Source organism: Oncorhynchus mykiss, chromosome 5 (assembly GCF_057628025.1).
Source record: "Oncorhynchus mykiss isolate SJ-2025 chromosome 5, ASM5762802v1, whole genome shotgun sequence".
NCBI classification, from domain to species: domain Eukaryota; kingdom Metazoa; phylum Chordata; class Actinopteri; order Salmoniformes; family Salmonidae; genus Oncorhynchus; species Oncorhynchus mykiss.
The window spans coordinates 74734151-74761411 of NC_143026.1; the positions used below are offsets into that span (position 1 = coordinate 74734151).

Here is a 27261-nt window from a genome sequence, read left to right on the forward strand (position 1 = left end):
GTGTTAAGTGATGAGCTCAATGTAGAGCCTGTAAGGGAGCTTTGTTTGGACCTGAAGGGCAGAGTGTGTGTCGCAGCCCACTACTTTACTGTGTCAGACACAATTGTCAGTCCATCCGATGATTGATTTCATCCTAAAGATGGCATCCTCAATGCCCATTAGTAGAAGAAGTTACCCATAAGAGATTAATTGGACTCATATATATTTTTATACATTTCTGTCCTCATTTCCCAAAAGTTTAACGATCCGAGTTTCGTTGGTATTAGAGTCAGACCCCGGCTATCGATCTTCCAGGCTTTGTACAATGAAGGCTCGTCACCAACTTAACAAGACTGAAAATGTGTAATCCCAATTTCTCTATCTATCTCCCTCTATTTTCTGCAATCGCCGCTCTTTCTTGTGAATCTTCCTGTGAATTTGTCAATGTCACTCTTTACCTTTTTCCTCTCTCACGTTTAACACACAATCACAAACACACACTCATATTCAAATGTCAATTTATTTCTATCGATAAGAAATGATATAATGGCCTCATCCCTACAATCCCTGATTTAGTAATCCTCTTTTTTATATTGAATAGCCTTATCTGTCCTATACAGTGCAATTAAAATATCTGCAATTGTATTACAACACCCATTCATTTAGATGCAAATGAGGGCCTAAGTTAAAATATTATTAACCCAAAATGACTGTGTAATATTTATCAGAATGTTTAATTTATCCAATTTTAGAATGTTTACAACAGGGACACAATACTCATTCATTCCAATTCAGCAATTGTCCTAGTTTCTTAATACTTGAGAACAAAGTACTAATTTGAGCTTTTGATCATAAGAAAAATTGTTGCTTTGTTCTACCCTTCTCCCCTCTTCACATCAATTATTTCGCAGAAGAAAAAAATGACTGTTGAAAAGGAATAAGGCTATTTTTTTTGCACATATTAAAGCCACCTCATCAATATGAATGCCAGATGTGCACTCAGTCTCTCTGAGCCGATGTGTCTGTTCCCTCATCTTTAAACCATCCCCTATATCTCCGCTCTGGCGCTTTTAGAGCTATTCTCTTTCTTCTGTATGTTGCATCTTTAAATCTATTTCTTGGCCCATTTGAAAAAACATGCCATTTAATATTATTTTTCAGTATGTGAGATGTAAGTGTTCGTGAGGGGATGGATCGTGGCTAGAAAGAGATAGAACGATAAAGATAGGGAATGAGTCAGGGCGATTTACTGTTGCTGGCTGATGAGTGGTGACACAGGTCTAAATTGCAAATCGCTGTTTCAGTCTCCCTTCACTCTGTGTGCAGCTTCACTGCAAGGAAGCTGTTTCATTTTTATTAAAAATAGCCTGTGCATGTCAGGCCTTTACATAGATATATAGAGAGAAGAGCGGAAGAGGGGGCAGAAAGGGAGACAGAGAGGGAGCAGAGAGAGAGAAAGACAGAGGGAGGTGGGGGGGAGAGAGGGGGGGGCGGGGGGAGAGATAGAGGAAGAGGGAAAGAGAGAGGGGAATATGTGATGAAGGGAAAGTTTAGCTGGCTTAAAGACATGCTCTGCAACTTTGGCGACTACTAAGTATTTTTTAAACCTCCCGCTTTGGGCTGGATGTGTCAACGTATAGTTGACATGCATAATCTATGAGCAGAATTACTGTTTTACCTCAATTAGCCACAAAATCCCTAGTTTGAAAGCGACTGTTTTTCTGGAAGCTATGCTGCACCATTTTCCAATTATTGTCCCCCACATGGCCACCCCCCTAGCAATTCGAGTTATAACCAATGAGCTTCAGCCCCTAGACATTTGAGTGACAGCTAGCAAGATGCACACACAGCAGAGCGAGAGAGCAATGACGTAGTGCACATATCTGCACATATACTCAATTTTCGGGGAACACTTTCGGCTCGTGAGCGCTAATTTCAGAACTACTGGCTAAAAAGTATACAAAATTACTAAAGAATCTCGGTAAACAGCTAAGGGATGGGACTGGAGAATGTCCAGAGCTATGGATGCATGGACATCCATGTTATCAAAATTGGATAAATCACTGCCACTCCAGCTGCTCTTTCTTCATATCTTCTCTCATAGTCCGAGAGCATCTGCGGTGGTGGTACAGGCCTACTAATTTCTCCCAAATGGAGGTTTTGTCTTTTCTACCTATCTTAACTGACCATCTCCTCATTTCAATTCCATGCTGTCACTGTCACTTTTTCGCTCAACCTTAACATTGTTGTCATTATCACCCCCTCTGTGCCCTTGGAGAGTTCCTCAATGAGCTTGACACCTTCATAAGCTCATTTCCTGACGATGGCTCACCGCTCTTCGTACTTGGCGACTTCAATCCCCGGACCTCTGCCTTCGATTCATTTCTTTGTTACTCTCTCTTTCCCCTCCTTGCCTCTTTTGGTTGCACCCTTTCTCAATCCCCTCCAACTCACAAGCAAAGCAATACGTTTGACCTCACTAGAGGCTGTTTGCCTACTAAACTCACTGCAACCCCCTCCAGGTCTCTACTTTGTTTCCTTGTCTGCCTCCCTTTCCTCCAACGCGGGCAGCTGAGTGAAAATGGAGGAAAACTAAACTTCCAAAGGACCTATTATTCATTCACTCCCTCCTCTCTACCTTCTCTTCCTCTGCATCCACTGCAAAGACACTTTCTATCACTCCAAAGCTCCTCTAATGCTAGGAAACTCTTTTCCACCCTCTCCTCCCTCCTTTATCCTCCACCCCTCCCCTCCCTCCCTGCAAACAACTTTGTCAACCACTTTGAAAAAATGGCTCGAGTTTCACCCTCCTCAAGAAACCAACACTCGATTCATCTGATGTCAAAAACTATGGACCAAGATTCACAAAACCTTAAGAAGAAATGTCTTCTTAACTGCCATTTTTTCGTTAACTATAGACTTAAGAAGGAAGTTAAGGAAAGTTGCTATTCCTAAAAATGGTTATTGGAAATGTTCTTGCGGGAAGTAGATTCTTGAAAATAAAGTTTTTGTACACATTCTTAATTCCAAGATAGCTAAACCCTTGTCTTAAACTCAGGGCAGTGAGATAAAAAGCAATTGAACATATTTCATTCACTCACACACTTCATCTGAAAGTTTCAGTTTCAGATTATTTTAAACCCAAGAACATGTTTTAGATCAGCAACCTCAGTAATAAATATGCTAAAATGATTGCCATTGTGAGCTAGATAGCTACCTAAAATGTTTGCCTAACATCTTAAGAAGATTTGTAAGTTCGTAAGAAATCATTCAATCTTAAGACATTTTTGAGGAATAGCACTTCCGAACTATGTATATTTTTTCTTAAGAAGCTTATTTTTTTTGTTTCTTTAAAAAAATACATTTTACCCCTTTTTCTCCCCAATTTCGTGGTATCCAATTGTTTTAGTAGCTACTATCTTGTCTCATCACTACAACTCCCGTACGGGCTCGGGAGAGACGAAGGTTGAAAGTCATGCGTCCTCCGATACACAACCCAACCAAGCCGCACTGCTTCTTAACACAGCGCGCATCCAACCCGGAAGCCAGCCGCACCAATGTGTCAGAGGAAACACAGTGCACCTGGCAACCTTGGTTAGCGTGCAATGCGCCCGGCCCGCCACAGGAGTTGCTGGTGCTCGATGAGACAAGGATATCCCTACCGGCCAAACCCTCCCTAACCCGGATGACGCTAGGCCAATTGTGCGTCGCCCCACGGACCTCCCGGTCACGGCCAGTTACGACAGAGCCTGGGCGCAAACCCAGAGTCTCTGATGGCACAGCTAGCGCTGCAGTACAGCACCCTTAACCACTGCGCCACCCGGGAGGCCCTTAAGAAGCTTCTTATATTTTTGCGTAAGAAGTGTTTTGTGAATCTGGGCCCTGTATACCTTCTTTCTTTTCTTTCCAAAACACTTGAGCGTGTTGTCTTTGATCAACTTTCTCGTTATCTCTCTCAGAGCCATCTTCTTGACCCTAACCAGTCAGCTTCAAGACGAGTCACTCAATCTAGACTGCTCTTCTCTGTAGCACGGAGGATCTCAGCCTGTCTCAGGCTGTGCACACTATTGGATTGCATCCTACCTGGCAGAGCCGCCCCTACCAGGTGAAGTGGAGAGGATCTGTCTGCACCACATACTCTCACTACTGGTGTCCCCCAGGGATCGGTTCAAGGCCCTCTCCTCTTCTCTCTGTACACCAAGTCACTAGGCTCCGTCAAATCTTCACATGGTCTCTCCTATCATTTCTATGCGGATGGCACTCAACTACTTTTCTCCTTCCCCCCTTTGACACCCAGATGGCGACATGCATCTCTGCAAGCCTGACAGATATCTCAACTTGGATGTCGGCCCACCACAAGCTCAACCTCGACAAGGTGTAACTGCTCTTCCTCCCGGGGAAGGCCTGCCCGCTCAAAGACCTCTCCATCACGGTTGACAATTCCAAAGTGTCACCCTCCCAGGGTGATAACCTTGGCATGACCCTGGACAACACCCTGTCGTTCTCAGCAAACATCAAAGCAGTGACCCGCTCCTGCAGGTTCATGCTCTACAACATCCGTAGAGAACAACCCTTCCTCATACAGGAAGCGGTGCAGGTCCTAATCCAGGCACTTGTCCTCTTCTGTCTGGACTACTGCAACTCGCTGTTGGCTGGGCTCCCCGCTTGTGCCATCAACTTATTCAGAACACAGCAGCCAGCCTGGTTTTCAACCTTACCAAGTTCTCTCATGTCACCCCGCTTATCCGCACACTCCACTGGCTTCCAGTTGAAGCTCACATCCACTACAAGACCATGGTGCTTATCTACAGAACAGCATCCCCCCCCTTCTAGCTCTGACTCTACTGACAGCTACATTATTTAGGAAAAATGTACATTCTATGCCTGTGATATGTGGGTGCCCCACCTAGCTATCTTAAGATGAATGCACTAACTGTAAGATTGTAAAATTACAGTTTTAACCATGTTTTGAGCCTATACGGTGTTTGTTTACATTTACTTTGTTTACAAACATTGGAGTAAAACAAGCTTATGGGCCTCAAGCTACTCAATCCATATTGTGGAAGTTAAGTGTTACAGTCTGAGAATTTTAAGGCAAAGTTCCCACGTTAGCGGAGACTGCATTCATGGTAAATGCTGCATATGTCAGAGTTTAAATTTATATCTCAACGCTTCAGCGATACAGATTGAATAGAGCCCTATATCTTGGGTTCTGATGGGGTACGACAGGTAAAGAAAGCTAATGAGGTATTTATAAGTTGAGAAGTCCAAAAATGTATGTAGCAACTGTTTATTGCCCCTTTAAGTAACAAAGACAGGCAGAGATTTTACTCCACCCATGCATCTCCCTGGCATTCTCTTCTTCCTTCCATTCAATTGAACATTTTAAGACTGCTCATTCTCTCTCTCCATCCTCTCTGTCTTCACAGCCTGTCCAAATCAAACTGATGAGAGGCCTCATTGTGACTATACTTGGCACATCCCTCATCTTGCTATTGTCACCATCTTACATTCAGACAGTCAGTAAGTAGTAATTCAATACCCAATCAAAGCGCTGTGTTGTGGCAGACAAAGCTGTGTTGTGGCAGACGTATGCTCTAACAATGTGCTAGGGCTTACGACTCAGCTGTACATTCACTTGACAAATAAATGTGTTCAACAAAGACTACGGTGAGCGGGGACTAGGGAATATCTATACTGGCTGGCTGGATGGATACTGTGTGTGTGTGTGTGTGTGTGTGTGTGTGTGTGTGTGTGTGTGTGTGTGTGTGTGTGTGTCCTAGCCTATATGCTGAGTGAAATTGGCTGATAATGATTTTCTCTTTGATGTCTAAAGTCAAAGTGTTATTGATGTGTGAATGTGGTACATGGTCTCTCTCGTTCTCATTCCAAGAGTTGTTATTTATCTCCCTACTTTCTCTCCTCTTGTGTCACACACATACAAACATACACACACTTCAAAGCTGGGCATTAGCATACTTTAGATAAACTGAACAGCCTGGAGCATGACCTTGTCTTGTTAGAGAACGTTGGAGCTGTGACCCCTCTGACGCATGTTATTGTGATCTGCACACAAACGCTAAAATGTTACCACTGTGGGAACAGTGCCAGGGAAACTTATCCAAGGGATGGATTGCTGTCATAGCTTGTCCATAGACTGTTTACAGGGTAAGGTAACCAATGTGTAATTTGATTAACTAACCCTTTAAGCATGAGTAAATCCGTGTGGACTGTGGAACCAGTGCAGGCTGCAGGTGAGCGTTTCTGAGAGCACACGCACGCACGCGCGCACACACACACACGTGTAGCCTAGTCCAGGAAGGGAGGGAAGATGACAATCACATTGGTACCATCTGTCAAATCTCTGCGTTTAGTTCAGTCAACCAGAATAGCCACAGTTTGGTCCCATAATTCCAACAGATCTCTTGGATAACTCTGTATTTGTCTGCATTTAGGCTGCCGCTAAAACAACTGACATCTGTTCCTGACATTTGAAGGCGAACATCTTTATTTTGCACATTTTATTTTGGTATAAGCACGCGCACCACACAATTTAGGCTGTATTTCAGATGATATATATTCAGATTAAAATGGATAGGCTTTTTGTATTGACATTAAAATAAAAACATTTGGGCATGCATAACCCTGTCAACAGTCAACAGCCATGATAAACCATCGATACCCCATTCATTCTGCAAGATAAATGGGCTAAAGTGAAAGTAGGCTACAAATAAACTGAACCATATTAAGAACAAAACATTTTGTCCTGATGCATTTTTCTCTCACCAATTTCAATCTTACCTTTCAATAAAGATATCATCTCATAGCTCTTTCAACTGCCTGTGATTTAAGTGAACGCGCTGAATGAAATACAACTAGAATCCAACGTTGGAGAGAAGCCTGTGTTCCTTGTGTGCCCGCTCTCACTCTCTCTACTCTCACTGTCCCTGAAAATTACATATCACTCCCCCTCTGTCCTCACAGACCCCTTCCTCCTCGCAGGGCTGACAGTTTGTTTGTCATATTTTTGGGATATTGTAGACTAGGCTACTATTTTGCCAGCCTTCATGCCATAATGTAATTGTGGGCATGTTTGCTTTGCATCATGTGAATGAATATTTAGCCTAGGGGTTCCCCAACTGTTTTCCTCACAACCCCATTTTTATATCTGAAAATGTTTGGGACCCCAACCATGTGAAACAAATTATGTAGACTTTTGTATTTGGGGCTATGGCAATCAATTGAAAAACATTTTAACAGTATTTCTGACTGTCTTCTCAACTCACAATGAAATACTTTTAATGTTTGGCTATGACAGTCAATTACAAATTAGTCTGACAAAATGTATATTATCTCACCACCACTAATAAGATGGGTGTGCTTGATGCATGTCATGTCGGAGCATCTCAAAGTCCGGGGGCGTGGATGACAGTGCACACCTCAATACAATGCCATAGATGTCTCAAGTTTAGAGGGAGCGTGCAATTGGCATGCTGACTGCAGGATTGCCCACCAAAGCTGTTGCAGGATGATTTAATGCTAAATTAAGCCATCGTTTTAGATAAATTGGCAGCAAGTCCAACTGACCTCACAACCACAGACCACGTGTAACCACGCCAGCCCAGGACCTTCACATCCGGCTTCTTCACTTGAGGGATCGTCTGAGACCAGCCACTCAGACAGCTGATGAAACTGTGGGTTTGCACAACCAAAGAATTTCTGTCGGGAACCGTCTCAGAGAAGCTCATCTGCGTGCTTGTCATCCTCACAAGGGTCTTGACTTGACTGCATTTCAGCGTCGTAACCAACTTCAGTGGGAAAATGTTCATCTTCAAAGGTCACTGGCACACTGGAGGAAATGTGTGCTCTTCAACGGATTAATCCCGGTTTCAAGTGTACGAGTGGGTGAGCAGTTTGCTGATGTCAACGTTGTGACCAGAGTGCCCCATGATGGCAGTGGGATTATGGTATGGGCAGGCATAAGCTACGGACAACAAACACAATTACATTTAATCGATGACAATTTGAATGCACAGAGATACCGTGACGAGATCCTGATCCTGAGGCGTGAAAGCCTGACGATCCGGCTGAGGCGTGGGAGCCTGACGATCCCGCTGAGGCGTGGGAGCCTAACAAGCTGGCTGAGGCATGGGAGCTTGATTGGCCGGCTGAGACATGACGTAGGATGGGAGTCTGATGAGCTGGCTGAGGTGGCTGAGTTGTAGGAGCCTGACGAGCCAGCTGAGGCATGATGTGGGATGGGAGCCTACCGAGCCAACCGAGGCAAGGAAACCTCTCGAGTCAGCTAAGGAGTGGAAACCCAACGAGCCACCTGGCTATCTTGAAGCATGTGGGGACAGCAGACTGGGATAGGGAGAGATTGTATATGTCCGTAAACACACCAGCTAGCTGGTCTGCGCATGCTCTGAGGATGCAGCTAGGGATGCCGTCTGGGCCGGCAGCCTTGCGAGGGTAAACACATTTAAATGTCTTACTCACATCGGCCACGGAGAAGGAGAGCCCACAGTCCTTGGTAGATTTTGTATCAAGACTGCCCAAATGTGCCTAACTGGTTAATAATTTTTCAAGATCATAACTGTGCACTCTCCTCAAACAATAGCATGGCATTCTTTCACTGTTATAGCTACTGTAAATTGGACAGTGGAGTTAGATTAAAAACTTTCTGCCAATATCAGATATGTCTATGTCCTGGGAAATGGTCTTACAACCTCATGCTAATTGCATTAGCCTATGTTAGCTCAACCGTCCCGTGGGGGGGACACCGATCCTGTAGAGGGTTTAATATGTCTGAAAGCAAGACGTCGGTGTTCGTGACGTGGCTGGTTTTCCTTTTGTAGTTTGTGATATATACGTTTTGTGTCTGAGACATTGAATTGCGACTCCACTTTGTCTCTATACTGACGTTTTGATTGTTCGATTGCCTTTTGGAGGGAATAACTACACTGTTTGTATTTGGCCATATTCCCAGTCACCTTTCCATGGTTAAATGCAGCGGTTCGCAATTTCAGTTCAGCGCGAATATCGCCATATATTCACTGTTTCTGTTTAGGGTAGGTTTTAGTAGTCACAGTGGGTACAACATCTCCTATACACTTCCTTATAAACTCACTCACCAAATCAGCATATACGTGGATATTATTCTCTGAGGCTACCCAGAACACATCTCAGTCCACATGATCAAAACAATCTTGAAGCGTGGATTCCAATTGGTCAGATCAGGGTTGAATAGTCCTTAGCACGGGTACTTCCTGATTGAATTTCTGCCTATAGGAAGGGAGGAGCAACATGGAGTTGTGGTCAGATTTGCTGAAAGGAGGGCGGGGAAGGACCTTGTATGCATTGTGGAAGTTAGAGTAGCAGTGATCCAGTGTTTTTCCAGAGCGAGTGCTACAGTCAATATACTGACAGGATTTAGATAGCCTTGTTCTCAAATTTGCTTTGTTAAAATCCCCAGCTACAATAAATACAGCCTCAGGATATATGGTCTGCAGTTTGCATAAAGTCCAGTGAAGTTCCTTGAGGGGGATATACACTGTGACAATAACCGAAGATAATTCTCTTGGGAGATAATACGGTTGGCATTTGATTGGGAGGAATTGTAGGTCAGGTGAACAAAAGGAGTTGAGTTCCTGTATGTTGTTAGAATTACACCATGAGTCATTAATCATGACACATACACCAGCGCCCTTCTTCTTCCCGGAGAGATGTTTATTCCTGTCGGAGTGATGCACAAAGAATCCAGGTGGCTGTACCGACTCTGACAGCATATCCCGAGAGAGCCATGTTTCCGTGAAACAGAGTATGTTACAATCCCTGATGTCTCTCTGGAAAGCAACCATTAGCGAGTAATATACTCGGAAGTGGTGAGTGGTGTGCGCGCCTACAAAGTCAGACCAGAAGACCGCTCCGTCTTCCTCTTCTCCGGCAGCATTGTTTTGGGTCAGCCTCTGGAATCAGTTCAAATGCCCTGGGTGGTTCGGACAAAGGGTCCATTTCGGGAAAGTCGTATTCCTGGTCGTAATGCTGGTAAGTTGACGTCGTTCTGATATCCAATAGTTCTTCCCGGCTGTATGTAATAACACTTAAGATTTTCTGTGCTAACAATGTAAGTAATAATACATGCAAAATACTGCAAAGATTTCTACGGACTAGAAGCGAGGCAGCGCTCTCTGCAGGCGCATCTTGATCAAGCCTTCATCTGTGACCAACAGATGCATATCAGTATTCCCAGTCATGTGCAATCCTTAGATTAGGGCCTAATGAATTTATTTCAATTGACTGATTTCATTATATGAATTGCAACTCAGTAAAGTCTTAGAAATTGTTGCCTGTTGTGTTTATATTTTTGTTCAGTGTACTGTACCATCGAAGTTACCTGCTGCAGTTTATCTCAGAGTTCTGCGTCCACGTGGCAGAGGGATACATATTAATAACTAAAGTGCAGAGGCCTGCCAGCTGTCCCGCAATAGATGGAGCCCCATCCGTGCAAACGACCATCATTCAATCCCATGGAATATGTTTTCGTCAATATAGCCACGCAGCACACTGAACATCCCCTGTGCTGTTTCATGCTCGGGAATCGTGAGACAGAACAATATGTCCTCATGAATATCATCCCCTGACATGTATAGCGAACAAAGGCCAAAACATGAGCATCTCAGCCCTCACAGCTAATGTCCACTTGGAGAGCATAAGCTGGGGAGTCTTGATTGCTAGCAATAGCATAAATTCTTCTTTTAACAGTGTTATCTGACAAAGGTATTGATGTGAGTTTCTCTGCCTCTGTCTCCCCACACATTGCTTTTACTATATCAATTGTGGCCAGTAATATCAAAGTCTCTGCAAGAGTGTGTGGTTTCATAGCGTAGCAGGCCTAGCCATTCACCGTGGGAATGATTCAAGTGCAATGGTCAACTGTGGCACTTTCTCATGATCTAAGGGCGCTCTCTGGTCAAATTTTATCTTTTAGATTTGACTGATTTTCATTTAGATTTTTAAGGTTAACCACATTACAATGACTTTAAAATACAAAGACCATATTTTTTTTTGTTGAATACATATGTAGTGCATTCGGGAAGTATTCAGACCACTTGACTTTTTCCACATTTTGTTATATTACAGTCTGATTAAATAGTTATTTTCCTAATCAATCTACACACAATACCCCATAATGACAAAGCAAAAACAGATTTTTACATTTTTTACATAATTTATTAAAAATTTAAAACAGAAATATTCAGACCCTTTGTTTTGAGACTCGAAATTGAGCTCAGGTGCATCCTGTTTCCATTGATCATCCTTGAGATGTGTCTACAACTTGATTGGAGTTAACCTGTGGTAAATTCAATTGATCGGGCATTATTTGGAAAGACACACACCGGTCTATATAAGCTCCCACAGTTGACAGAGCAAAAACCAAGCCATGAGGTCGAAAGGAATTGTCCGTAGAACTCAGAGACAGGATTGTCTCGAGGTACAGATCTGGGGAAGGGTACCAAAACATTTCTGCAGCATTGAAGGTCCCCAAGAACACAGTGGCCTGCATCAATCTTAAATGGAAGAAGTTTGGTATCACCAAGACTCTTCCTAGAGCTGGCAGCCCTGCAACACTGAGCAATCGGGGGAGAGCTCCAGAGTTCCTCTGTGGAGATGGGAGAACCTTCCAGAAAGACAACCATCTATGCAGCACTCCACCAATCAGACCTTTATGGTAGAGTGGCCAGGCGGAAGCCACTCCTCAGTAAAAGGCACATGATAGCCTGCTCTCAGACGATGAGAAACAAGATTATCTGGTCTGATGAAACCAAGATTGAACTTTTTGGCCTGAATGCCAAGCATCACGTCTGGAGGAAACCTGGCACCATCCCTATGGTGACGCATCGCAGCATCATGCAGTGGGGATGTTTTTCAGAAGCAGGGACTTGGAGACTAGTTAGGATCGAGGGAAAGATGAACGGAACAAAGTACAGAGAAATCCTTGAAGAAAACCTGCTCCAGAGCACTCAGGACCTCAGACTGGGGCGAAGGTTCACCTTCCAACAGAACAATGACCCTAAGCACACAGCCAAGACAACACAGGAGGGGCTTCGGGACAAGTCTCTGAATGTCCTTGAGGGGCCCAGCCAGTGCCCGGACGTGAACCCGATCTAATGTCTCTGGAGGGAGAGACCTGAAAATAGCTGTGCAGCGACGCTTCCTATCCAACCTGACAGAGCTTGAGAGGATCTGCAGAGAAGAATGGGAGAAACTCCCCAAATACAGGTGTGCCAACACTCAAGGCTGTAATCGCAAAGGTGCTTCAACAAAGTACTGAGTAATGGGTCTGAATACTTATGTAAATGTGATATTTCAGTTTTGTATTTGTAATAAATTTGCTAAAAACTGTTTTTGCTTTGTCATTATGGGGTATGGCGTGTAGATTGAGGGGAAAAACAATGTCAATACATTTTAGAATAAGGCTGTAACGTAACAAAATGTGGGAAAAGTCAAGGGGTCTGAATACTTTCTGAATGCACTGTATATATTTTTTTCTTCAGGGTTCTGGAAATTTTCCCATGACCCCATTTTCATTTCAGGGACTCAACCCTTAAGTTTGGGAACCGCTGATATAGCCTATTCTTGTACACTCATCCTAGCACCTGTGACCCAGTATACATTATCACTGAAGTCAGAGGGTGCATCCATCAGCCAGTTGTAAACAATATGGTGTTTTTGTTATGGGAAAGTGCAATAGTTTGAGTCTGAAAATAGTCCTTGCAGCCTTGCACTCACAAATAAGAATGCTCTGCATTAGTCATCTCCCCATCAGTCACTCTTCAAATGGCCTCTTCGAGGTGGTGGCTGTTGAGGTAGGAATATGCTGAGTAGAGTAAAACTGAAGTTGGTGAATACCACAAGAGGTTGGTGGCACTTTAATTTGGGAGGACGGGCTCGTGGTAATGGCTATAGCAGAATGGTATCAAATACATCAAACAAATACACTGTGTTCGAATACTCATACTACCGTACTATTTGTGATGTAAATTGAGTATATAGTATGTTTATTGGTCATAGTATGGATATAGTTAAAATGCCAAAAGTTCCCGGGTATCATACTAAATTCTCCAAAATAGAAAGTATACATGCAGTGGACACCATTTCCGTGCTTTTAGGGCCCATAATGCAATTCTTCAGAAAATGGGCGTGGCTTCACAACGTTTTCAGATTTGAAGAAATTGGTGGAAAATATGCCGCCGAAGTCCGACGAGAGCAGATACAAATGAATTGCTTTAACAAATTATGACAAATGTTAAGAAAATGTTGAGCAATGTAATAAAGTAATGACTTTTCAAATAAGTTATGTTACACGTTATGTTAGCTGTCAATTTGTTTGCTATGCTATCCTTACGAACCACATAGCATTACAGCAGTATGTACCACTATGTTACCATTGTTAGCTAAGTTAGTTACCTAACGTTAGTTGGCTACTAATACACCGAACAAATGGCAGGCAGTATATTAACTATCTGCTATCTAACTACAGTGCCTTGCGAAAGTATTCGGCCCCCTTGAACTTTGCGACCTTTTGCCACATTTCAGGCTTCAAACATAAAGATATAAAACTGTATTTTTTTGTGAAGAATCAACAACAAGTGGGACACAATCATGAAGTGGAACGACATTTATTGGATATTTCAAACTTTTTTAACAAATCAAAAACTGAAAAATTGGGCGTGCAAAATTATTCAGCCCCTTTACTTTCAGTGCAGCAAACTCTCTCCAGAAGTTCAGAGAGGATCTCTGAATGATCCAATGTTGACCTAAATGACTAATGATGATAAATACAATCCACCTGTGTGTAATCAAGTCTCCGTATAAATGCACCTGCACTGTGATAGTCTCAGAGGTCCGTTAAAAGCGCAGAGAGCATCATGAAGAACAAAGAACACACCAGGCAGATCCGAGATACTGTTGTGAAGAAGTTTAAAGCCGGATTTGGATACAAAAAGATTTCCCAAGCTTTAAACATCCCAAGGAGCACTGTGAAAACGATAATATTGAAATGGAAGGAGTGTAAGACCACTGCAAATCTACCAAGACCTGGCCGTCCCTCTAAACGTTCAGCTCATACAAGGAGAAGACTGATCAGAGATGCAGCCAAGAGGCCCATGATCACTCTGGATGAACTGCAGAGATCTACAGCTGAGGTGGGAGACTCTGTCCATAGGACAACAATCAGTCGTATATTGCACAAATATGGCCTTTATGGAAGAGTGGCAAGAAGAAAGCCATTTCTTAAAGATATCCATAAAAAGTGTTGTATAAAGTTTGCCACAAGCCACATGGGAGACACACCAAACATGTGGAAGAAGGTGCTCTGGTCAGATGAAACCAAAATTGAACTTTTTGGCAACAATGCAAAACGTTATGTTTGGCGTAAAAGCAACACAGCTGAACACACCATCCCCACTGTCAAACATGGTGGTGGCAGCATCATGGTTTGGGCCTGCTTTTCTTCAGCAGGGACAGGGAAGATGGTTAAAATTGATGGGAAGATGGATGGAGCCAAATACAGGACCATTCTGGAGGAAAACCTGATGGAGTCTGCAAAGACCTGAGACTGGGACGGAGATTTGTCTTCCAACAAGACAATGATCCAAAACATAAAGCAAAATCTACAATGGAATGGTTCAAAAATAAACATATCCAGGTGTTAGAATGGCCAAGTCAAAGTCCAGACCTGAATCCAATCGAGAATCTGTGGAAAGAACTGAAAACTGCTGTTCACAAATGCTCTCCATCCAACCTCACTGAGCTCGAGCTGTTTTGCAAGGAGGAATGGGAAAAAATGTCAGTCTCTCGATGTGCAAAACTGATAGACATACCCCAAGCGACTTACAGCTGTAATCGCAGCAAAAGGTGGCGCTACAAAATATTAACTTAAGGGGGCTGAATAATTTTGCACGCCCAATTTTTCAGTTTTTGATGTGTTAAAAAAGTTTGAAATATCGTTCCACCTCATGATTGTGTCCCACTTGTTGTTGATTCTTCACAAAAAAATACAGTTTTATATCTTTATGTTTGAAGCCTGAAATGTGGCAAAAGGTCGCAAAGTTCAAGGGGGCCGAATACTTTCGCAAGGCACTGTAACTACCCAACGTTTAGTGACTTGATTATTCACGTCATTCTTAGCTAAGTGGTATAGTCGTTGTGCGTTCTCAATGGACATTGTTAATTCTGGCTATCTGCTACGATTTCAGAGCACTCTCGTCTGAGTGTGCCAGAGCACAGAGTAACTGATGAATTTACTAATGCTCAACACCCGTTGAATATGGCCGGTGTCAGTAAACGTTGGCAAAAAAAAAAGAGTAATTAAATTGTTGCCAGCAGCACAGTTAGTCACCAACTCTTACAGTTACAGTCACCAACGTTCTGGATAACAAGAAAACAGCCTAACCAGCTTTGCTAGGGCGAGTAAAATGGTCACAGTGAGGCGTTCTCTGTGTCTGGAAGTAGCTAGCCAACGTTAGCCAGTTAGCTTGGGTGCTTAACTGCCGTTGAATGCTTGGATCAATCCTACTCCTCGTCCAGACTGGTCCAGTGTGTGCTCTGCACACTCTGAATTTACGAATGGACAATCTGACAACATTATGGATTTACGATCGCCCAGAGGTCACACAGGCACTCCAGATTGAATTTACGAACACTTCAAAATTGTAAAATGTTTAGCTAGTCATTTGTTATGCTAACAAGAGGTTGCATAGCAACAGTATCATTTTCCAGTAGACAGGCAAAGCGCTAGTACACTCAACTGAAACAATGCCTTCCCTTTAAAATATACTTAAATTAACTAATACTATATAGTATATTGTACAAAAGACTATTGAGAGTAAATATTAGTGCATCATAGGAGAGCTGTAGCTCCGCCCACTGGTGATGTGGCGCAGGGCTTGCTGGCGATCTCTAACTGAGAAGGAAGTAACTAGAGAAAGTACACAAGCCGTGATAAGTTCCAGCCATCTCATGTGACAACCACTAGTTAGTATTCTTTGTTTAAGCCAAGGCTAGTGTGCCTATTTCTCACAATTCATGTGTTGTGGACGCACTCCTTTGTTATGCTAATTATAGTTTATATTGCGAGCTAGCAACTGTAAGCTTGCTAACCCTGTTGTTTTTGTCATCTCATTTCAGACATTTAGTCACAGCCATGTTGTTAGGTTGTATTACACTGTACAGAAGATAACCATATTATTTATAGCTTATGTAATTTGAGGTTGTATTAAGCCTATACCTGCCATTTGCTATTGTATTTCATTTCCCCCTTTTCAGAACCACACACTCTTGGTTAACACAATTGTCAGGCCATACACTGTGCCATTACTGCTCTATGTGAATCAGCGTCATTAAACAACCACAACTGGAATCCTACCGGTCTGTCACCTGTGCCCTTACAAGCACCTAGGAGAGAACACATAGTGCTAAGTATAACCTAACCCTTAAGAATATACAGTCCACCAAGTCTTCAACTACATCATATGCGATGTCGGCTCTTCCTATCATTGTGAAGCAGAATTCACCAAGCGTTGGATTGCTCACCCACTAATAGGGAACGTGAGCTGGGTTTAGACCGTCGTGAGACAGGTTAGTTTTACCCATACGCATTAAGTATGTTAGTATCCAAAATGAAATCTAGAATCGGCTTCCTATATCGCAACAAAGCATCCTTCACTCATGCTGCCAAACATACCCTCGTAAAACTGACCATCCTACCGATCCTCGACTTCGGTGATGTCATCTATAAAATAGCCTCCAACACTCTACTCAACAAACTGGATGCAGTCTATCACAGTGCCATCCGTCTTGTCACCAAAGCCCCATACACTACCCACCATTGCGACCTGTAAGAGCTCGTTGGTTGGCCCTCACTTCATACTCGTCGCCAAACCCACTGGCTACAGGTTATCTACAAGTCTCTGCTAGGTAAATCCAGACAGAAAATATTTACACAAGAAGCAATCTATTATCACAGTCAAAACTCTCCGTCGTTTAGTTAAGTTCACCATTCTGCACCCCATTATCTCTACTTGCACATTCATCTTCTGCACATCTATCATTCCAGTGTTTAATTGCTATATTGTAATTACTTCACCACCATGGCCTATTTATTTCCTTAACTTACCTCATTTGCACTCACTGTATGTAGACTTTTTGTTTTCTTTTGTTCTACTGTATTATTGACTGTATGTTTTGTTTATTCCATGTGTAACTGTTGTACGTGTCAAATGCTATCCTTTATCTTGGCCAGGTCGCAGTTGCAAATGAGAACTTGTTCAACTAGCCTACATGGTTAAATAAAGGTGAAAAAAATTAAAAATTAAAAGTATGGGTATTCAAACACAGCTCAGGTTGTGTTTTCCATTCACTCCATTCCGGCCATTATTGAGCCATCCTCCCCTCAGCAGCCTCCTGTGGTGAATACATATAGTATGCCTATACTAGTGTATAGAACATTAATAATTTCAATTTTTACATGTGGAAACATGACACAGGAAATAAAATGTTTTACCAAGTTTGCACAACTTCAAGTGCATGGAAGCCCCGGTGGATGCTATTGTTATATGGTACAGCAACTGCTCGGCCTCCGACTGCAAGGCACTACAGAGGGTAGTGCTTACGGCCCAGTACATCACTGGGGCCAAGCTTCCTGCCATCCAGGACCTCTATACCAGCCGGTGCCAGAGGAAGGCCCTAAAAATTGTCAGACTCCAGCCACCCTAGTCATAGACTGTTCTCTCTGCTATCGCACCGCAAGCGGCACCGGAGTGCCAAGTCTAGGTCCAAGAGGCTTCTAAACAGTTTCTACCCCCAAGCCATTAGACTCCTGAACATCTAATCAAATGACTAACGAGACTATTTGCATTGCCCACCCCACCCTCACTACTGCTACTCTTATGTATGCATAGTTACTTTAACACTACATATTACTTCTATACCACCTGTATATAGCTCTTTAATGTTAGGTTTTTTTCCCCTTTAGGTATTTTCTTAACTGCATTGTTGGTTAAGGGCTTGTAAGTAAACATTTCACTGTAAGGTCTGCGCACGTGAAAAATAAAATGTTAATGTCTGGGCTGCATATTGAACCTGGTTAATTCCGTAAGCCTTGAAAGTGAGAGTAGCGCTATTGCTGTTTTCACTGAAAACCACTCATTTCCTTTGCCCTAATTCTTCATGACAATAATGGAATCGTAAATTACTGGTCTGTTCAATTCACTGTTACCAATAACATTTTATTTTATTTTAAAAAGCACACGTTAGATGAGAATGAATGAGAACATTTATTAAAAATGTTACAGAGCAGTCAAAATAATAAAAGTCAGCAACGCCACTACGTAGCAACACCACTTTATCCCTGGCAGAGCATGGAAAATGTGACAACCAGGTTACAAATATCTTTAAAGGTCATTTTCAGTCATCCAGATCCTGTGCCAAGTTTGGATGTGTGTAAACACCATTATTCTTTGATTGAATGGTCCCCAAGGCTGTCACATAACATCTACCCTCCCATACATTCTATTAACCGCCGCCCTTCTCTCACCATACATGAACCAACTCCTCTCTATGCCTTCTCTGCCTGGTACTGTTGGTGCAGCATTAGGACATCTGACTGGGACACTCTGGTCCAGCCCTCACTGTGGACGTGGTAGAGGTTGACCTGTCCTCCACTGTAGGCATCACGGTATGTGGCCTGATAGATGGCCCTGCGACCCAGATCACAGGCCTCCTCCACTGTCAGGTCCTTCTGCTTCAGACCGCTGTCCACGATGCCATACGCGTACATGGAGCCAGAGCCCACCGCAAACAAGTCCCCACACACACGGTTCCCCTCAGAGTCCACGTAGTAGAGACCTGGAAGAGGGAGAAAGTGAAATGTTAATATTTGCGAACGTTAGCCATGTGCAGTAAATCACCTGTTGGTGTCGCCGAATGGAAGAGATTGAACATGTAGAATCGTTGGGAAAAAATAAATGACGGCTGCTGTACTGTGGTCTGAGGTGATAGGACGGTGTGTTTCCCTTTTTGGATTTTTGTCTTTAGTGCACTTTAATAGGAGCTTTCCCTCCCTAAGGGGAAGGATGTGCCATTCATTTATAAAATCATGGGAGATATGACATTTATGCTACTGCAATATGTAAACTAGGCAAAAAAAAGAAACGTCCCTTTTTCAGGACCCTGTCTTTCAAAGATTATGTAAAAAAAAAAAAGTTTTTACATTTAAAAAAAGCTTCACAGATCTTCATTGTGAAGGGTCTAAACACTGTTTCCCAGGCTTGTTCAATAAACCATAAATAATTCATGAACATGAACCTGTGGAACGGTCCTTAAGACACTAACAGTTTACAGACGGTAGGCAATTATGGTCACAGTTATGAAAACTTAGGACACTAGAGGCCTTTCTACTGACATACCACGTGTAACACCTACACAGGATTGGTACATCCGAACATCACATCTGCGGGACAGGTACAGGATGGCAACAACTGCCCGAGTTACACCAGGAACACACAATCCCGCCATAAGTGCTCAGACTGTCCTCAATAGGCTGAGGCTGGACTGAGGGCTTATAGGCCTTGTAATATTCATATGTGTAAACATGAATTATAATAAAATGCAGTACTACAGGATATTTCCTAAAGTAGCTCTTTATTAGCTAGCTATAACTTGCATGTCCACGTATCTCCAACCATGATCAACTGCCCATGACTTAACCATCTGGGTGGTCTTAACCAATCATAGCACAGTATGATACGGTGGTAAAATGCATCCAATTATAATTGAGTATGTTTACACATGCGTGCAAAACAAGACATGGTGTCAGAGTAAAAGGTCTTAAAAGATTGAGTTCCTTCACCTCGAATGGACTGGGAGTCTACAAACTTACCCGATGCATGGCGTAAGTACAAACAGCATGTGGAGCTAAGGTTCACGGGTCCTCTGAAGGGCAGAGGAGAAGAGGAAAAGTGCAGCTACCTGCTCCTCTGGATCGGTGAAAAAGGGAGAGATATTTACAACATGGACACTTACCGTGGCTGAATCAAAAGGTACTGAAAACATACTACGATCGATTTGAAGCATATGTTGTGCCGAAGACCAATACGATTTTCGCTAGGTACAAATTCCATGAGAAAGTACAGGGAGCTAGCGAGTCTTTTGAACAGTTTGTGACTGAGCTGCATCTGCCCGAGGAGAGGAGAAAATGCCCTCAGAGCGTCTCAGAATTCTGGAACCATCGTGATGAACTATCACAGATCAACGGAATCATTTTCAAAGGAGAAAAATCATTATTCCTACCAGTCTCAGAAGAGATTTTGAAGAAGATCCATGCTGGACACATGGGCGTGGAAAAGTGCAAACAGAGAGCACGGGACATTTTGTTTTGGCCCGAAATGTGCAAACAAATAGAGGACATTGTTGGTAAATGCGCCATATGTCTTGAACGACACCCCTCAAACACCAAAGAGCCAATGTTACCTCACTGTATCCCAGACCGACCCTGGCAGGTTGTGGCAACCGATCTGTTCACCTGGAACAACGAGGACTGCATCGTAACAGTGGACTACTACAGCAGATACTTCAAACTTGACAAGCTTCACAGCACCACATATGCAGCTGTGATACACAAGCTGAAAGCAGCCTTTGCCAGGCATGGTATTATAGAGACTTTAATATCTGACAATGGGCCCTGTTACAAATCAAATGAGTTTGAATCCTTCACAAAAGCATGGGAGTTTACACATGTCACCAGAAGCCCACATTACCCTCAAAGTAATGGCCTTGCTGTTGATGAGCCATAGACTTCGCTCAATCCTTCCTAGCACCAACTGCAACCTGAGGTCGTCAGCTACAAGGAAATGCATGAAAAACATGCACAGACAACAACAAAAGCGATACTACGACAGGTCAGCTAGACCACTGCCACCACTGATCGACGGAGAGTCAGTTAGAATCCAGAAGCATGGCTTCTGGAAGACAGCAGTCGTCATCCATCCAGCCAGCTGACACTGAACGTTCAAATCACTTCCGCACCGCAGAAGGAGCGGTGTACTGCCGCAATCGTCGTCACCTACTGAACACCAAAGAACAACAGACTGATGAGATGAACTGTTCCCCTGAAAGAGAATGTGATGGACTAAACACACACACAGCACAACATACACCATACTTACCTGCAACACCACAAGAACTGTTGACTGACACAGAAGCATGCTCAGCATCATATTGCACAAGGTCAGGAAGGGAGGTCAAGCCCAGAGCTGTCCTAGACCTGTGAAATGTCAAAGGGTGTAGGCGGATCGCTGCCCTAAAAGAGTTTGACTGTAAACTTGTTATTGAAAGTTCACTTGAAATGCTTTGGTATTGTATTTGTTTGTAATGTTAAGATGTAATTTCTACTGCGAAAGCTGAGTTGCTGAGAGTCGCTTGTTTGAAAAGTAACAGTATGTTGGATCATTGTTCAGTCTGTTGATTCAGTTGGTGTAGTATGCAATATAAATGGTTACTTACCTTGAGTTCAAACTACAGAACATGTTTTCAAAAGAAACACTTAGAATACGTAAACATTTTTTTTAAAGGGGATGTAATATTCATGTGTAAACATACTGAATTGGATGAATTTTACCGCCGTATCATACTGTGCTATGATTGGTTAACCCCACCCAGATGGTTAGGTCATGGGCAGTTGATGGAGATACGTAGACATGCAAGTTATAACTAGCTAATAAAGAGCTGCGTTAAGAAATATCCTGTAGTACTGCATTTTATTATTTTGTACAAAGCGTGCAAAACAACAGGCCTGTTGTAAGGCAGGTCCTCACCAGACATCACCGGCAACAACGTCGCCTATTGCCACAAAACCACCGTCGCTGGACCAGACAGGACTGGCAAAAAGTGCTCTTCACTGACGAGTCGCGGTTTTGTCTCACCAGGGGTGATGGTCGGATTCGCGTTTATCGTCGAAGGAATGAGCGTTACACCGAGGCCTGTACTCTGGAGCAGGATTGATTTTGAGGTGAAGGGTCCGTCATAGTCTGGGGCAGTGTGTCACAGTATCACAGTAGCTTGTTGTCATTGCAGGCAATCTCAACACTGCGAGTTACAGGGAAGACATCCTCCTCCCTCATGTGGTACCCTTCCTGCAGGCTCATCTTGACATGAACCTCCAGCATGACAATGCCACCAGCCACACTGCTCGTTCTGTGCGTGATTTCCTGCAAAACAGGAATGTCAGTGTTCTGCCATGGCCAGCGAAGAGCCCGGATCTTAATCCCATTGAGGACGTCTGGAACTTGTTGGATCGGAGGGTGAGGGCTAGGGCCATTCCCACCAGAAATGTCTGGGAACTTTCAGGTGCCTTGGTGGACGAGTGGGGTAACATCTCACAGCAAGAACTGGCAAATCTGGTGCAGTCCATGAGGAGATGCATTGCAGTATTTAATGCAGCTGGTGGCCACACCAGATACTGACTGTTAATTTTGATTTTGACCCCCCCTTTGTTCAGGGACACATTATTCAATTTCTGTTAGTCACGTCTGTGGAACATGTTAAGTTTGCAGAAATAAACAGTTGACAGTGAGGACGTTTCTTTTTTTGCCGAGTTTGTGGCTCACGTGTGTAATTCAAATTCAGATCCCTAGTTGCAGTCTAAGACCGCAAGATCTGATAGAGGTTAGGGTCTAGATTCCATCCAGACCATGGAATATCCGCAATATATTGTGATTGAAATTTAAAGATGTTTGACAAAAATTGCACGTCGGCTCAATCGGAAAATCCCTTTACATTTCAATCTCGCTATAAAATGGATCTTCCATCCTGATGAACCTAGCCCTAGATTTATCAGGGCTGATCTTGTGTGATAGAATGGGTTAGCCTATATATTATCCCTATCCAGCTTAGACTATGATGTCAGTTGGTGCACGTGTAACAGAGATAAGATCGTACTGTAATCTCACTCCAAAGCTTCAAATGTCTCCACTCATGTTGCCGAATGGCTTACTTTTTGGTGGCACAACTGGCTAGCATGTTGTCGGTCCTGTGTGTTTGCGAAACAGAGGATTACTTGTTTGAGCCCAGTAAGAGGACATCGACAATACTGCTATTAAGCTAGAACAGTGAAGCCTGACGCACACAGTTCATATCATATCCATACCTGGTCCAGTCTTGTCCCAGCCACACACCATGGTTCCCATGCTAAGGCCCATGCCTTTGTACTGGTACACCATGTTGGCCAGCAGTTTTGAGGCGGCTGCCACTGAGATGCGTTCCTTGTTGCGGAGCTCGTAGACGCGGCACTGGCGGGCCAGCAAGCGCTCCCAGAAACTGCAGTCAGCTGCACCTCCAGCCATGGTGCCCAGCAGGTAGGGGTTGATCTCTATTACCTTCTTCACTGTCTGGGAGGCGATGTAGGAGCCAGCTGTGGCTCTGGAGTCCACAGCCACAATGACACCATGCTGGAACTAGGGAGAATGGATATGAGGCAGAAGACAATGGTTAGCCTTGATTATTTCATTTGTAATTGTTTAAACAAGTAGCCTATTGAGAACTAAAATGGCCATGGAGGAGCCATTTTAGTCTGATTATGTTCTCATTCAATATGTTGTTTGTGTTGTCTGTCTATGGATGTTACTGGGGGCCCTTTCACATGGGGTTATAGGTCACTTAATGTAGGTACACAGGTGACCTGGAAGTGTTAGCTGTCACAGGTGAGAATTGCTTATGTGATGCACCTCACGTTGGTTCAGAAAGTTAATGTTTTTGCATTGGAACGCAGTAGTTAGCTATTTCATATTCAGTAATACATGGCCCAACTAAAGATCTAACTAACGTTAGCTAGGTCTAGAAAACAAAATGTACGTGGACGCGTGATGAACTTCTCTTAAACTGCGACAATGGCGTTTCATAGCGTTACAGTTAATTAATTGATGATACAAGCTAGCTAACTAGCTAGCTAGCTATCGTGCAAAATGTTGGCGAACTATTCTTTAACTAACTAAAGTTAGCTATGTAGTTAGCCACCGTTCGCAAGCATATTAGCTAGCTACCAAGAAAATTAGCTTAGCATACTTACTTTGAAGGCTAATGTGGTTGTGCCATGAAGGAATTCAATCTTTCTATCTGGTCCATCTTCGTTAGAGCACGAAGTGCTCAGAGCGAAAGAGAGTCGATCTCCTCCAACAGACTCCAAACCCAACTCTGCTTCATACAAACCACTGGCGAAGCCATGACGCTGGCGACCATAGTTGGAAAAATCTACTGACTCACTCTGCAACACACTAGCAAGCGCCATCTTTGAACTATGGATGATGATGACGATAGGGTAGGGCTTCTGTTGTTATCGAAGCAATTTTGCCGGTAAAAGGAAATACGTCACTGTTTTGAACATCGTTCGGGGTTTTCTCGAGATGGCCAAAGGACGCAGCGTTGTATCCAATGATTATTTATAAATAATGCCTCGTTCAAAATCACTGGGAACTCAGAAATCTCCGAATTCCGTGCGTTCAAAACAACTGGGAATTCAGAAAAATCGAGCTCCGACTGGAAAAAATCGATTTGAACGGTCACCCAACTCGGGAACTTAGACCTCTTTCTGGAGCTCCACTTTTCGACCGGAACGGATCACCGATGTCATGATTTGACTTCGTATTTTTCCGAGTTCCACGTTGTTTTAAATGCGACACTTTATTTAACCTTTATTTAACTAGGCAAGTCAGTTAAGAACAAAGTCTTATTTACAATGACGGCCTACCAAAAGGCCTCCTGCGGGATACAAAATAAAAAATAAATACAATATAAATATAGGACAAAGCACCCATCACAACAAGAGAAACATCACAACACCATATAGATGCCTAAGATAACAACATAGCAATCAAAAGCTTTGGCCAAGTCAATAAAAATAGCAGGACAATATGGTGACATCATTGAGGACCTTTAAGGTTGCAGTGACACATCCATAACCTGAGCGGAAACAAGATTGCATACCCGAGAATACTATAGACATCAAGAAAGCCAGTCGGTTGATTATTGACAAGTTTTTCCAACACTTTTGATAAACAGGACAACATAGAAATAGGCCTATAACAGTTAGGATCAGCTTAACTGTGGCTGCCTTCCAAGCAATGGGAACCTCCCCAGAAAGGAGAGACAAGTTAACACGTTTGTAGATAGGCTCGGCGATGATAGGGGCAGCAACCTTATAGAAGAAAGGGTCTAAACCATCTGACCCAGATGTTTTTTGGGGTCAAGTTTAAGGAGCTCCTTTAGCACCTCGGACTCAGTGCCTGCCAGCAGGGAGAAACCTTGTAGGTGGGCAGGGGGAAAAGAGTGAGAAGCATCAGGGATAGTCGCACTGGAAAGGGTGGGAGATGAGGAAATGTTGTACGGGCAAGGAGGCATGGCTGAGTCAAATAGGAATCCTGACTTAATGAAGTGGTGATTAAAGCGCTCAGCCTTGTGCTTCTTGTCAGTAACAACCACATCATCAACATTAAGGGACATGGGCAGCTCTGAGGAGGAGGAGGGTTTATTCTCCAGGTCTTTAACCGTTTTCCAGAACTTCTTGGGGTTAGACACACAGAGAGAGAACTGCTTCTTAAAGTAACTAACTTTGGCCTTCCGGATAGCCTGAGTGCACTTATTTCTCATTTGCCTGAACAATAGCCAGTCAGCCTAAGTATGTGTGTGCCGAGCCTTTCACCAAGTGCAATTCTGAGGTGGAGTAACTCTGCAAGATCACGGTTGAACCAGGGGCTGAACCTGTTTTTTATTCTAATTTTCTTTATGGGGGCGTGTTTTTTAACAATACCATTAAAAAAGAAGGTCCAAGTGTCTTCGAAAGAGGCGATCAAGCTGATTCTATACCATTTTACAGAGGCCAGTTCATGAAGGAAGGCTTGCTCATGAAAGTTTTTTAGCAAGCTTCTATGACAAATCAGGACAGGTTGTTTCACCGAGCAGCCGTTATGAACACAGGCTATAAAACAGTGATCACTAAGGTCATTACAGAAAACACCAGACTGATACCTATCAGGATTATTTGTGAGGATAACATCAAGGAGAGTAGCCTTTTCTGGGTGTTTAGAGGCATACCTTGTGGGATTGTTAATAATCTGAGAAAGATTTAGGGAGTCCCATTGCTTTAGGACTTGGTCAGGTGGTTTAAGCATTTCCCATGGTTAGGTCACCTAGCAGGATAAATTGGGATTTAGTGTAAGGGGCCAGGAGAGAGCTTGGGGCAGGTAGGGTACAGGCCGGTGCTGATGGAGGACGATAGCATCCAGCAACAGTCAACAAAGAGCTATTTGAAAGTTTAATGCTTAAAACCAGCAAATCAAATTGTTTGGGGAGAGACTTGGTGGAGACAACTGAGCACTGAAGTTGATCCTTGGTAAAGATTGCCACTCCCCCACCTTTGGAAGATCTGTCTTACCAAAAAAGGTTATAACCAGAAAGGTTAACATCAGTATTCAGAACACTCTTCCTTAACCACGTCTCAGTAATGACCACACATCTGGATTGGAGCGGTGAACCCACACTTTCAATTGATACATTTTAGGTAATAAACTTCTAGCGTTAACGTGCAGAAAACCCAGGATTTTACGAGAGCAGAAATCAGTGAAGCAGATATCAGAGCACAAATCAGAATTGAGGCTAGCAACAGTAGGTGGGCCAGGGTGTTCATGCACATTTCCAGAAATCATCAACAGTAATACAATCAAGGCACGGCATAGGACAGGGAGAGCTCTGCAGTGCTGATTTTTGACATCTGAATGTGCATCAGATGGCAACAAGATCATATTGTACAGCGATTTCATCAGGTAACATGATTACAAAGCGAGAGGTGGTTAGAATAGGATGGGAGGCCAAAAGTCTGAGTAACCAATAGAGAGTCAGAGTCCCGAGTGTGGGAACATACATAGTCTGTCCCATGGTTGGGTAAAGAAAGTTTGTAGTCAACAAAGTATGCAGGAGTCATGAGGAAAATAGCAAAATAGCAAAATTCATAAGAAAAAAAAAATATATATAACGAGTTGGGGCTAGCCATTGTAAATTCAGAGTCACTCACCCCAACAGTGTGTGTGTGCTGGAGGCGAGCGAAAGCTCAGGAGAGAGGGGTGAGTGTGGTGGAGGTACCTGTACCAGACAGAGGGAGACAGGCCAGGGAGAGAGGGGTGAGTGTGGTGGAGGTACCTGTACCAGACAGAGGGAGACAGGCCAGGGAGAGAG

At 43.3% G+C, this 27261-nt stretch overlaps 1 protein-coding gene across 1 annotated transcript; it reads right to left on the reverse strand.

The window, feature by feature from the left end:
- Window positions 1-18298: 18298 nt before the first annotated feature.
- On the reverse strand, window positions 18299-24841 carry LOC110524524 (proteasome subunit beta type-5). Its single transcript, XM_021604253.3, has 3 exons — window positions 24104-24841; window positions 23186-23492; window positions 18299-18888 (listed from the first exon to the last, which is right to left on the reverse strand). Exons 1-3 carry the CDS (start codon window positions 24320-24322, stop codon window positions 18599-18601), a joined length of 816 nt encoding a protein of 271 aa, XP_021459928.1. The 5' UTR covers window positions 24323-24841; the 3' UTR covers window positions 18299-18598.
- Window positions 24842-27261: the final 2420 nt, after the last annotated feature.